At 43.8% G+C, this 14,397-nt stretch overlaps 1 protein-coding gene and 1 pseudogene across 1 annotated transcript; both read right to left on the bottom strand.

Annotated features, from left to right (window-relative positions):
- Positions 1-230: 230 nt before the first annotated feature.
- Positions 231-12,958, bottom strand: COA7 (cytochrome c oxidase assembly factor 7). Its single transcript, XM_037043260.1, has 3 exons — positions 12,797-12,958; positions 8,287-8,427; positions 231-887 (listed from the first exon to the last, which is right to left on the bottom strand). Exons 1-3 carry the CDS (start codon positions 12,900-12,902, stop codon positions 439-441), a joined length of 696 nt encoding a protein of 231 aa, XP_036899155.1. The 5' UTR covers positions 12,903-12,958; the 3' UTR covers positions 231-438.
- On the bottom strand, positions 10,102-10,241 carry LOC118985072 (uncharacterized; annotated as a pseudogene).
- Positions 12,959-14,397: the final 1,439 nt, after the last annotated feature.

Raw genomic sequence — 14,397 nt, 5'->3', positions numbered from 1 at the left:
TTCAAGCCCCACTCCTCCAACTAAAACAATCATCATGATGATGATGTCTGATTCCCTCAGGCTCTGTAACTGCTAATTTATCCAGTTTCCTGCTCTTTGTCTCACCCCCAATCTCCATAGCTCTGTAGTTTGCTGTTTTTCTCACCCCCAATCTTCTTCTCACCCCCAATCTCCATAGCTCTCTAGTTTGCTGGTTTTCACAGAACTATAAGAATTTAAGATCTAAGACTCCACTAATATAGGTCTCTTCAGAGAACGCACCAGTTAAAGAAATAAACACTTCAGGCTATATCCCAGTAGGTGATACGTAACAGGTATATGTAACCAGGGTTACTAATTCCAAGTCCCAAGTCTTTCTGCTCCAGCAGGTTGACCACCCCCAGGGCTGCATCAGGAATAGGAGGGGCCAGTCTCTGTTGCACAGCAGGGTGGGCCACACTACCCAAACGTTAAAGGTTGGACGTTTTTCTGCTGCTCTTTATGCAGCTGCAGGGCCCGGTTTTTGAGCATCTCGGCCTTGGCTTCATCCTTCTCCACACCGTCTCCCAGCTTGTACATGCGACTGGCATTAGCACAGGCCCAGATATGACCTAGGTCACAGGCTTTCAGTGAGTACTGGCATGCTCGGCTCATGTCCTTGGGAAAGCCGGGAGCGCCCTGCAGAAACATGGTGCTGAGGTTGAAGCAGCTAGGGGCATAGCTGCCATCACAGGCCCTTGTATAATAGTCTCTGGCCTTCCCCAGATCAGGCTTGCCATCATCATTGACCTGTCCATCATGTGCCAGGAGACCAACATTGTGACATGCCTCGATAGACTTCTTTCCAGGCTTCTCACACGCCATCAGAAAGCACCTGGAAGCAGCTTTCAAGTCCTGGGTCAGTCCACCTGGGAGGAAGAAAAGGAAAAGCAAAAAACAAAAAAATGAATTGAAGCCAGGGCAGAACCTGAATGTCTCAGGCCAAAGATAGGGAACACTTCCTAAATAAAGTTCATATACCTCGATTTAAAGGCAGCATGAAGGGAAGGTGGACTAGTATAGCCAACACACCTTCCAACTTTTTTAGCAGGGAAACTTTTTTTTCAAATGAGACCTTATGAGGCAGACCAAACAGGTAAAGAAGGCAAAAAGTAGAAATGATAATAGCTACCTTATAGGGTTACAGCAAGAACATGGCATCTTATAAGCACTTTATTATATGTTTAATATTTTATTTATTTATAGAGAGAGGGGAAGGGAGGGAGAAAGAGAGGGAAAGAAACATCAATGTGTGGTCGCCTTTTGTATGCCCCAAATGGGGACCTGGCCCGCAACCCAGACATGTGCCCTGACCAGGAATTGAACCGATGATTCTTTGGTTTGAAGGCTGGCATTCAATCCACTGAGCCACACCAGCCAGGGCTAATCTTCATTTTAAAAGACATTTTTGCTAAAGTAAAATTCAAATTTGACAGTTTTTTTCTTTCAGCATTTAAAAGATATTGCTCTTTTGGCTTATGATCTCCTAAGTCTTCTGGCTTAAGCTGTTCCTTCTAAGAAGTCAGTGGTTGTCTTCTCACCATGGTTCCCCTCAATATCATTTTCTCTGTTTTTCTTTCTTTTTAAATCTTTATCTGAGGATATGCTTTTACTAATTTTAGAGGGAGAGAATGGGGGAAAGAGAATAAAATCAATTGGTTGCCTTTTGTATGCACCCCAACCAGGGATGAACCTGCAGCCTAGGCTATGTGCCCTGAACAGGAATTGAACCTGAAACTTTTAGGTGTACAGGACAATGCTCAACCAACTGAGCCACCCTGTGAAGGCTAGAAACATTTTTTATTTATTTATTTTTATTTATTTATTTTTTTAATATATTTTATTGATTATACCATTACAGTTGTTCTATTCCCCCCCTTCAATCCCCTCCACCTGCACACTCCCTCCCCCACCATTCTCCCCGCCTTAGTTTATAACCACGTGTCTCAAGTTCTTTGGATTCTATATTTCTCCCACTATTCTCGCCCTCCCCCCTATCTATTTTCTACCTACCATCTATGCTATTTTCTGTGCCTTCTCCCCCCTTCTCCCCCTCCCACCCCCCTGTTTCTAACCCTCCATGTGTTCTTCATTTCTATGGTTCCACTCCTGATCTAGCTGTCCTCTTGGTTTGCTTTTGTTTTAGGTGTGCTTGTTAATAACTGTGTGTTTGCTGTCCTTTCACTGTTCATATTTTTCATCTTCTTTTTCTTATATAAGTCCCTTTAGCATTTCATATAATAAGGGCTTGGTGATGATGAACTCCTTGAACTTGACCTTATCTGAGAAGCACTTTATCTGTCCTTCCATTCTAAATGAAAGTTTTGCTGGATAAAGCAATCTTGGCTGTAGGTCTTTGGATTTCATGACTTGGAATACTTCTTTCCAGCCCCTTCTTGCCTGTAAGGTCTCTTTTGAGAAATCCGCTGACAGTCTGATGGGTACTCCTTTGTAGGTGACTGTCCCCTTATCCCTTGATGCTTCTAGGATTCTCTCCTTCATTTTGGTCTTGGCTAATGTAATTATGATGTGCCTTGGTGTGTTCCTTCTTGGGTCCAACTTCTTTGGCACTCTCTGAGCTTCCTGGATTTCCTGGAAGTCTATTTCCTTTGCCAGACTGGGGAAGTTCTCCTTTATTATTTGTTCAAATACGTTTTCCACTCGTGGCTGTTTCTTTCCCCCTTCTGGTACCCCTATAATTCGGATGTTGGAACGTTTAAAGATGTCCTGGAGGTTCCTAAGCCTCTCCTCATTTTTTTGAATTCTCATTTCTTCATTCCTTTCTGGTGGGATGTTTTGTTCTTCCTTCTGGTCCATTCCATTGATTTGTGTCCCCGTTTCCTTTCCATCACTATTGGTTTCCTGTGCATCTCCCTTCATTTCAATTAGTTTAGCCTTCATATGTTCCTCTAATTTGTGACTTTGTTCCTCTAATTTGTGACTATAATCCACCAGTTCTGTGAGCATCCTGATAAATAGTGTCTTGAATTGTGCTTCTGAGAGGCTGGCAATTTCTCGGTCACTTAGAGTTATTGGCTCTGGGACTTTGAGTTCTTCTTGCGCCATCTTTCGGGCTGTTCGTGCCTGTTCCATAGCAGGATCAGAGCCCTAAAGTGTTCAGTAGAACAGGGCAACTAAGTCGCTGGGTTGTGACACTGTATGTGGGGGCAGGGTCAAAGAGGGACTATGGTGTCCTGTCCACTGCCTGCCGCCACGGCCCTCACCGGTGCCGCAGTTGCTGCCGTCACCGGGCCCACACGTTTCGTCCCACCGCACGCGAGTGTGCCACCGCTGTCAGCCCTCGCCCCCTGGGGCCTGCATGGTCTGTCTCACTGTGTGCGAATATGCGCCCACGGTCTGCCCCGCACCCCAACTGGTTCCCGTCTGCCTGTGCGCCTGGGTCGGGGGCCCTTTCCTGCCCGACCCTGCTCGCTGTTGGCTCCGCCCCTCTTACCGTCCCTGTTGAACGGTTAGATGTAGTCGGACTTCTGTATAATTCAATTTTCTGTCCTTTGGTTGTGTCTTTGTTTCTCCAAACCTTTGTTGTATTCAAACTTGGTTGTGGGAGAAGGCACAGTGTTTCCACCTATGCCTCCATCTTGGCGGAAGAGTAGAAACATTTTTTAATGGGCTAAATAACATCCCATCCAGTGGAAATAATATTTATTTAACTAAGCTGCTACTCTTGGCACATAGGTTTTTAAATATGTAATTAATAATCCCTGGATGGTGTAGCTCAGTGGGCTGAACACCAGACTGCAAACTGAAAGGCTGCTAGTTCAATTTCCAGTTAAGGCACATGCCTGGGCTGTGGGCCACATCCCCAGTTGGAAGCATGTGAGAGGCAACTGGTTGATATTTCTCATGCACATCAGTGTTTCTCTCCCTCCCTTTCTCCGTCCCTCCCCTTCCCTCCAAAATAAATAAATAAAACCTTAAAAAATAAAAATAATGAATATAATGCAGTTATATACTGCTTGTAAACTATATATTAATAAATTTTCCAGAAAAATAATGCTGAGGTGAGTATCTTTGCACACAAACTTTATTTGCAATTTCAGTTATTTCCTTAGGTTTTGGATAGTAGACTTGCTAGGTTAAAGAAATGCCCCTCTGTACCAGAAGAGAAAATGATACTCCTGTTGATGCCAAACTTTCATCAAAATAGAGACTACCACAGACCCAGTGTCCCACGTGAAAGCAGAAGTAATCCAGAGACTTAAAAAGACATCTTTTTCTTTCTTATCCTCACCTGAGATTATATATGTTTCCATTGGTTTTAGAGAGAGAGAGTAAGGGAGACAGAGGAAGGGAGAGAGAGAAACACTAATGCAAGAGAGAAGCATTGACTGGTCGCCTCCCTTATGCAGGGATCCACGCCTGGACTGGGGACCCGATGTATCTGGACCAAAGGTCACACATGCCCAACCAGGGATCAAACCCACAACTGAGGTATGTGGCCTGACTGGGAATCGAACATCACGTAACCTTTTGATTACGTGATGACCAACTGAGCAACTCAGTTCCAACCAACTGAGCCACACCAGCCAGGGCTAAAAAGACATCTTCTTCATTAAACTTTCACTGAACATCTTTCTAACCAGGCTAGGCTGGACACTGGGAACAAGGGATGAATGAATCATAACATTGTCAAGAAGCTCATAATCTAGTAAGCAAAAAAAAAAAAAAAGAAAAACTAGCTGCCCATCAAAGGTTATAGTCCATATTTGTAGTGGTTTTAAAATATGCCCATAAATAGAGAGAGAGTGGAGAGAGAGCAGAACAAGCGCCATTGCTCCCTCTCTGACCCTGCCCCCACATACAGCATCACAATCCAGCAACGTGGGTTGCCCAGCCCTGGTAAACACCTAAGGCTCCACCCTTCATACATAACAGGTGTGACCTGACAAAAAAATTACAGCTCAAACACAACAAATCAAAGCGCCAGAACCAGTACTTTTAAGTGACCAAGAGATAGCCAACCTATCAGATGCACAGTTCAAAACACTGGTGATCAGGATGCTCACAGAACTGGTTGATTTTGGTGAATTAGATGAAAAAATGAAGGGTACACTAAGTGAAATGAAGGAAAATGCACAGGGATCCAACAGTGATGGGAAGAAAACTGGGACTCAAATCAACGGAGTGGACCAGAAGGAAAAAAGAAACAACCAAACAGAAAAGAAGAAGAAACAAGAATTCAAAAAAAATGAGGAGAGGCTTAGGAACCTCCAGGACATCTTTGAATGTTCCAACATCCGAATTATAGGGGTACCAGAAGAGGAGGGAAGAGGAACAACAACAAGTGGAAAACTTATTTGACCAGATAATAAAGGAGAACTTTCCCAGTCTGGCAAAGGAAATAGACTTCCAGGAAATCCAGGAAGCTCAGAGAGTCCCAAAGAAGGTGGACCCAAGAAGGAACACACCAAGGCACATCATCATTACATTTCCCAAGATTAAAATGAAAGAGAGAATCCTAGAAGCAGCAAGAGATAAGGGGACAGTCACCTACAAGAAAGTTCCCATCAGACTGTCAGCTGATTTCTCAAGAGACCTTACAGGCAAGAAGGGGCTGGAAAGAAGTATGCCAAGTCATGAAATCCAAAGACCTACATCCAAGATTGCTCTATCCAGCAAAGTTTTCATTTAGTATAGAAGGGCAGATAAAGTGTTTCTCAGATAAGATCAAATTAAAGGAGTTCACCATCACCAAGCCCTTATTGTATGAAATGTTAAAGGGACTTATCTGAGAAAAAGAAGATAAAAAATATGAACAGTGAAAGGACAGCAAACTCAATTATTAACAACCACATCTAAAACAAAAGCAAACTAAGCGGACTCCTAAAACAGGAGCGGAGCCACAGAAATGGAGATCACACAGAAGGTTAGCAACAGGGGAGTGGGGGGCAGGGGAAGGTACAGAGAATAAATAGAATAGACAGTGGGGAGAAAATAGGGGGAGGGCAAGAGTAGTATGGGAGATGTAGAAGCTAAAGAATTTATGACACATGGACATGAACTAAAGGGGGGGAATGTGGAAGAAGGGGTTGTGCAGCATGGAGGGGAATGAAGAGAAGGAAATGGGACAACTATAATGGCATAATCAATAAAATATATAAAAAAAGAAAAATGAAAATAAGCATTCAATCAGAACTGAAAGAAGAAAAGAGAATTTTACAAAAAGAGAGAGAACAGAATAAAGAGCCTCTGGGACATCTCCAAATGTAACAACATCCAAGTCATAAGAGTGCCAGATGGGGACGAGCAAGAAATAGAAAATTTATATAAAAAATAATGAAAGAAAAGTTTCTCTAATTTGGTGAAGGAAATAGGCATACAAGACTAAGAAACACAGAGGCCCTAAGAAGTTGGACCCAAAGAGGACCATACCAAGACACACCATATTTAAAATGTTTGAGCGCGGGCCTGCAGACCACATGATCGCAGTTCAATTCCCAGTCAGGGCACATGCCTGGGTTGCAGGCCAGTTCCCAGCAGGGGACTCAGGAGAAGCAACCATACATTGATATTTCTCTCCCTCTCTCCTTCCCTTCCCCTCTAAAGATGAATAAATAAAATCTTTTAAAAAATTAAAAAAATAAAATGTTTGGTTAAAGACAAAGAAAGAATCTTAAAAGCAGCAAGAGAAAAGAAGATACTTATATACAAAGGAGTTCCTATAAGACTGTCACTGATTTCTCAAAAGAAACTTGGCAGGCTAGAAGGGACTGGGAAGAAGTATTCAAAGTGATGAAAAGCAAGCACCTACAACATAGATTACTCTATCCAGCAAAGCTATCTATCATTTAGAATGGAAGAGCAGACCTTATCTTTCCAGATAAGGTCAAGTTAAAGGAGTTCATCATCATCAAGACTTTATTATATGAAATATTAAAGGGAACCATATTAAAAAAAAGAAGATCCAAACTATGAACATTAAAATGGCAACAAATACACAATTATCATCAACTGAATCTAAAAAACAAACTAAGCAAACCAGCACAACAGAAACAGAATCATAGATATGGAGATCATTTGGAGGGTATTTGGCTGAGAGGGGAAAAGGGGACAATGGGGAAAAAGGTGCAGGGATTAGGAAGTACAAATTGGCTCTGTCTGGTGTGGCTCTGTGGATTGAGTAAAAGCCTGCAAAGCAAGAGGTAGCTGGTTCAATTCCCAGTCAGGGCACATGCCTGGGTTGCGGGCTGGGTCCCCAGTAAGGGGTGAATGAGAGACTACCACATATTGATATTTCTCCCTCTTTCTCCCTCTCTCCACCTCTAAAAATAAGTAAATAAACTCTTTTTTTAAAAAGTACATATTAGTATATACAAAACAGGGATGTTAAGAACAGGATAGGTAATGGAGTAGTCAAAGAACTTATATGTATGACCCACGGACATGAACTAAAGAAGGGGACTGCTGGAGGGAACAGGGGTACTGGGTAGAGGGGGGCAAATGGGGAGAAAATTGGGACAACTCTAATAGCATAATCAATAAAACATATTTTTTAAAAAGACAATGAGGATTCCTTCTTGCTCTTGGATTGCTTACTCTGGAGGAAGCCAGATGCCATAGCATGAGGACATATAAAGAGATCCATGTTACAAAGAATTGCAGTCCACTGATAACAGGTGGCAAGGAACAGAAAAAAGTCTTTATCAACAGCCACATGAGGTAAGTCATCTTTAAATCAGAAACTCCAGTTCCGGTCAAGCCTTCAAATGACTGCAGCCCTAGCTTCCTGGCTAATGTCTGCAAAATCATGAGACCCTGAGGCACACAACTAAGCCAACATCCAAATTCCTGGCCCACAGAAACTTTGTGAAATAAGTTTGCTGGGATAATTTGCTATTTAGCAACAGATAACTTCAACACTACTCCAGTGACAATCGCAATTAAGGCCCGGGGAGAAAAAGACTGATGCAAGGAAATGAATCATTATTGATCCCTTTCTCTGGGCCAGGCATGTGTTGATGCCTTTACCTACTTTATCCTATTTAATCCTCACAACCATCCAAAGAAGCAAATACTATTTGTCTTCTATATCCTATAGGCACAGAGTTAGAGTGATGGGCATTACTTGCAAACAGCATTTTCTAAGACTCCCTGCCTTAAAAGACTGTGATCTTCCCCTGACCACCTTTCCAAATATATCTACAATGTGCTTCCCCAAAGACTGTGAGGACCCCTCTGCAAGGAAGGCTCAGGATGAGGTCAGCACAATTTCAATGACAAGGACCAAAGAAAGGAGACCCTCCTTACCTTTCCCAGTCACGTAATAGGCCCCCAGTTTGTAGCAGCTATTACTGTGTTTATTCTCTTCACAGTTGAACTTCAAGACCTTGGCAGCCTCATCAAAATTCTTCTGGATCCCTTCCAAATAGTCCACCAGCCGATAACAACCTGTGAAAAGAGAACAAGAGCTGTTCTTCACATCTGGGGCCACTGCTCAGCACTGGAGAGGGTCCAGGTATGATTGGCCAAATGTGTCTTTCATTTAGGACTAGCCTCGGTTATCCTCAGGTGTGGCAAGGAAAGCAGGTGGTGTTCAGCCATTCCTACAAATGGCATTATCTGCTGTCAGGCAGGGACTGAGCAATATAAAGCCTGGGGAGACCTTGGCTCCTGCACTGACTCCTCCTCACACCAGCCCTTCTGCTCCCTGTCAGCCAGGCCAGCACAAAGATGCAGTGGCTTTGAAACTCTGCTGGCTTTGGAACTTCTTAGGAAGTTCAGTAGTCAAACAGAAAACCAAAAGGGTCCATGAGCTAGTCTCTGTAGCAGCAAGAAAGAGGTCCTTCTGTGACTGCATTTTACTACTCCTCAGCCAGGCTGGGAACACAAAGCCTGAAAACAGTAGGAACAGCAGCTACCAGAGGAGTTGGAAATAGTACTCTCTCTCCTCGGCAGTCTCTGGCCCATCAAGCCTCTCTGTACCATCTCTCCCCTCTGTCTCTTCTTCACTCCCAATAACACTTACCTCTCATTCATTTTCACTCCACTATATTGGAGCATCTATGTTCATTTATGTATCAGAAGTTGGGAATACAGCCACTTGCTCTCCTAAAAACTACATTCTAGAGGAGTAAGCACACTAATTAACTACATAGGTGAACAAGTTGTATTAAAAAATAGTAAATGGAGTTCCAGCCAAGATGGAGGCATAGGAAGAAATTCTTTGCTTCCTTGCACAACCAAAAGGAGGATAACAATCAATCTAAAATCAATAAACAACCAGAAGTGCTAGAAAATCAAACTGCATGGGACTCCAACAACAACTGAGGAATTAAAGAAACAGTCAACCAGAATAACCAGACCAGTAAGAACCCCAGACGAGAACTCCGTGGGCAGGGCCAACTGAGAGAGAAGTGTGTGGGGGAGAGAGGAGGCTAGGGATGGGGGGTGGCGCAGGGCTGGCTGAACGGGAAACTGAGACTCAGAGGTGATTGTGGCAATTGCCTTGGAGGGAGAAACTCCCAGTCTCGCACAAGAAAGTGCACTAGAGCCAAGCAGGAGAGCAGCATTGGTCCCTCTCTGGCCCCTCCCCCACAGGCAGCACTGCAAGGCAGCAAGAATTGCCCCACCCCCTTACAATTTAACAGGGGCACTGAGACAAACAAACATGGCCCAAAGGAAAGAACAAAGCAAAACTTCAGAAAGAGAGCTAAGTGATGAGGAAATAGTCAACCTATCTGATGGAGCGTTCAAAGCCGTGGTAATCAAAATGCTCACAGAACTGATTGAACTTGGTCAAAAAATGAAAGAACAAATGAAAGATACCCAAAATGAAATAAAGCAAAATATTCAGGAAACCAACAGTGACAGGAAGGAAACTAGGACTCAAAGCAATGATTTGGAACAAAAGGAAGAAGTAAACATCCAAACAGAACCAAATGAAGAAAGAAGAATTCAAAAAAATGAAGAGAGGCTGAGGAACCTCTGGGACAACCTGAAATGTTTCAATATTCAAATTATAGGGGAACCAGAAGGGGCAGAACAGCAGCAAGAAATTGAAAACTTGTTTGAACAAATAATGAAGGAAAACTTCCCCACTCTGGCAAAGGAAAACAGACTTCCAGGAAGTTCAGGAAGCCCAGAGAGTCCCAAAGTTGGACCCAAAGAGGAATACACCATGGCACATAATCATTAAGTTACCCAAGATTAAAGATAAAGAGAGAATTTTACACTTGATCTTAGCCAAAAGGCCGAGAAGTGATAAAGAGAGAATTTTAAAAGAAACAAGAGGAAAGGAGAGAGTTACCTACGAAGGAGTACCCATAAGTCTACCAGCTGATTTTCAAAAGAAACCTTACAGGCAAGGAGGGGATGAAAAAAAGTATTTGAAGTCATGAATGGCAAGGGCCTACAACCAAGATTACTCTACCCAGCAAAGCTTTCATTTAGAATGGAAGGGCAGATAAAGTGTATCCCAAATAAGATCAAGTTCAAGGAGTTTGTCATCACCAAGCCCTTATTATATGAAGTGTTAAAAGGACTTATCTAAAAATAAGATCAAAACTATGAACAGTAAAATGACAACAAATTCACAACTGTAACAAATGAACCTAAAAGAAAAACAACAAAAACAAAAACTAGGCAAACAACTAGAACAGGAACAGAATCAGAGAAATGGACATCACACTGAGGGATTTCAGTGGAGCGGGTGAAGGGAGGAATTGGGGGGGAAGGTACAGAGAAGAAGAAGCATAATTGGTAGGTATCAAATAGGCGGGGAGAGATCAAAAATGGTACAGGAAAAAGAGAACTCAAAAGAACTTAGATGTACAACCCATGGACATGAACTAAGATGGGGGTAATACTGGAGGGTTAGGGGGTACAGGGCAGAGGGGGGATAAAGGGGGAAAAATTGGGAAAACTGTAATAATCGATAAAATATATTTAAAAAATAAAGTAACTGTTGATAAGCAACAAAAATAAATGTCATGACTGAAATAAAACAGGATTATAACATTTTTTGGTGCATGCTGGGGAAATGGTTAACAGACTGGGTTACCAGGGAAGGCCTATTCCTTCTGACCAACCCCAGAAATCTGTCCCAACCTTCCAGCTCCTCAGTGACTCCAACTCCTGTGAATTCTTTCTACACTTAGGACACACACCAGCCCTTGAAGAGCAACCCTGGGTTCTTTTTAAGCTATTATGCTGCAGGGCAACTCTGTGTAGTTGGTTAGCATCAAAATGTAGCTATATCATGCTCTGGAAACTAGGATGCAAGTTATTATTAGGTATGACCAGTGCCATTGTTTTTCCTTTGTAAAGTAGGAAAAACTGACTGCTCTGGGTGGCCCCTTCTGGACACCAAACATCCACCCCACTCTCAAGTCAACTCAATGTTCCCAGAGCACATATGGTACATTCATGTCTTAGGTCCTTTCCTGCGTGACTGTACCTTCCTACATTTCTCCTTCCCGCCCAGCCTCCAGGCTGAAACCCGCGAAGAATTCCCCCAAAGCCAGCCCAGACAGACCTCGTGGAAACCCAACTCTCCCTAATACATTCAAGGTCGTCAGTGTCCCAGACTCCATCCGGATGTGTCCCTGGCCCCTGAGCCTTTCCAGAGTCCCTCAGAGGTCGAGCATGTGACCTGTCTGGCCCCTGCCCCCCACCCCCCGCCCCCGCTCCCTCCTCCATGATCTCCCACATACTCCCAGGGCTCCTGGGGGGCACTTACTATCCGGGTCTTTCTCTTGGTACCTTCCTTCTTCACACAGGAAAGCTGTCACTTCCATCTGGCATAGATCTCCCTTACCTTATTCAAGACTTTGTTCAAATGCCATTTTTTCAATGATTCCCCCTGACCACTCAATTTAAAATTCCCTCCTGCACTGGCTTGAGTGGCTCACTGGATTGACCGCCAACCTGCACACCCAGGACCCCAAAGGTCGCTGGTTGGATTCCCAGTCAGGGTACATGCCTGGATTGCAGGGCCAGGTCCCCAGTAGGGGGGGGGGTGAGAAGCAATTGATGTATCTCTCTGCTCTTTCTCCCTCTCTCTCTCTCTAATAAATAAATAAATCTTTAAAAAATAAAATAAAATTGACCTCCTGAACTCCCAACACTTCTCAATCAGTTCTTTTTCTTATTGCATTTTTCTTTAAAAAAATGTGTGTGTATATATGTGTGTGTGTGTGTATATATATTATTTTTTAGAGAGAGGAGGGGGCGGAGAGAGATGGAGAGACACTGAGAAACAGAAACACCGATGTGAGAAACAGCGACTAGTTACCTCCTATATGCCCCTGACGGGGAGGGTTGGGGGAACGAACCCACAACCTAAGTAGGTGCCCTGACCTGGAATCAAACTCCCAACCCTTTGGTGCACAGGACACCACACTCCAATCAACTGGGCCACACCAGTCATGGCTGCACTTATTATTTTCTAACACATTATTTCACTTATTTCCTTATGTTTATTGCCCAATTCACCTCGCTGGAATGTAAGCTACAAGAGAACAGGAAATTTTATCTGTTCAATGATGTATCCCCACGTTCCTCTCCCCTAGGCAATTCTCCTTCCCGCCCAGGCTCCAGGCTGAAACCCGCAGAGCATTCCCCTACAGCGAGCCCGGGTAGAGACCTCGTGGAATCCCAACTCTCCCTAACACACACAAGGTCGTCTGGGTCCTACAGACTCCGTCCGGAGGTGTCCCCGGCCCATGACCGTTTCCAGAGTCCCTCAGAGGTCGCTCTCCCGACCTGTCCGGCGCCCCCCCCTCCTCCAGGATCTCCCACGTGCTCAAAGGGCGCTCACCATCCGGGTCCTTTTCTTGGTAGCACTGATAGTTGCACTCCACCTTCAGATTCTCCAGAAACGACTTCACCTGTTCCTCATCCTGGAAGTCCACCAGGCCAGCCATGGCTCTTACTCTCCCAGACTAGATTACCGAGTCTCTCCTACCAACTCCTCGCCGGAGCCCCGCCCACAGTCACGTGAGCCGGCGAAGGGGCGGAGCCTGGGCCGAATTGCCTCGGAGGTCAGCGCTCACCAACGCCTTCTTGGAGAGTCGTCTCTGCAAGCTTGGGCTTTCGCCAAATCCTCACGCTGTTAAAACCTTTGGCGGTCACATCTTTTCCTCTGTTCTGCTCTTTCAAAAACTGATGGCAGCCTTTCTGCAGCATTTTAACTGTGCCAGCTTTGTAGCCTTAAATGATTCCTCTGCCTGTAGTCTTTTATCCCTTCAACTTCCAAGTGCCCACTGTGTGCCTCGCCCAGTGCTTCCTTCTAGTAATTCACAGCGAGAAGCATGGTCCCTGCCTTTAAAGAGTTTGCAGTTTAGTAGAAAGACATTTATTTATTAAGCCAAGCAATTTGGGCACTTCCTATGTGCCAGATACTTACAAGTCTGTACAACTGCAAGGAGAAGTCTGATTCATTTCTATATTCCTGCCATACCCAACATGAATTACCTAAGGAATGATGCCTGTGTGTGCGAGGTAATGACTGGAACACGGTAGCTGTAGAGGTTGTACAAATAATATTGTTATAATAGCTAATGTTTAAACAGGGCTGAACTTTTTTCCACATTCTATTGTAAGAGCAGTATACAAATTCCCATTTAGTTCTCACTATGACACTCCTGGTGATGCTATGGGGTAGTAGGTATTATTATATTCCCATTCTGCAGATAAGGAAACAGAGGTACACAAAGGTTAAGTAGTTTGTCCAAGATCACACAGGAAGTGAGAGTTGTTGTGCAGTAAATATTTTTTGAATAAAAGAATGGTTGAGTTACAAGAGGACTGTGTCAAGAAGATAGGGAAGAGGAAAGGAACTTCACCTGGTTTTTAATTTGTTCTCCTGCTCAGAATCATCAGTGTCATAAAGCCCAGACTAAAAGCTCTACAAAGACAGTTCCCATTAGTCTTTGAGTCCCAGCCAGCCCTAGTCTAGAGCCCTCATGTGGAGTTCAATCCACTGTTTCCCATTTCCCCGTCCAGCACCTACAACAATGTTTCCCAAATATCTATCCCTAAGGGCATCAGAGAGTGTAGGCTTCCCAACACTGATCAATGGGAAACAGCTTACTGCAACGGGGAAATGTCTTTGAAATCTCAGGTTTAATTTTAAAATCCATGATATTACATTCAATTTCACAGTACTTTTTATATTATTATTATTCCAGAGAGAGAGAAAGAGAGAGAAACATTAGTGTGAAAGAGAAATATCAACTGGTTGACTCTGGCACACACCCCAACTAAGACTAACCCTGCAACCTAGGCATATGCCCTGACTGGGAATCAAACTCACTACCTTTCAGTTAATGGGAGACCCTCCAACCAACTAAGCCACACTGGCCAGAGCTCTATAATACATCTTTCCTAGAAAAGCATAAGATTGCTTTTTCCCCAAGC

This window comes from Sturnira hondurensis, unplaced genomic scaffold (genome assembly GCF_014824575.4).
Source record: "Sturnira hondurensis isolate 20B ecotype Veracruz unplaced genomic scaffold, ASM1482457v3 Scaffold0004068, whole genome shotgun sequence".
In the NCBI taxonomy this organism is placed as follows: Eukaryota; Metazoa; Chordata; class Mammalia; order Chiroptera; family Phyllostomidae; genus Sturnira; species Sturnira hondurensis.
Note: the sequence above shows the minus strand (reverse complement) of the source record. Positions and strands in the feature narration are given on the sequence as shown.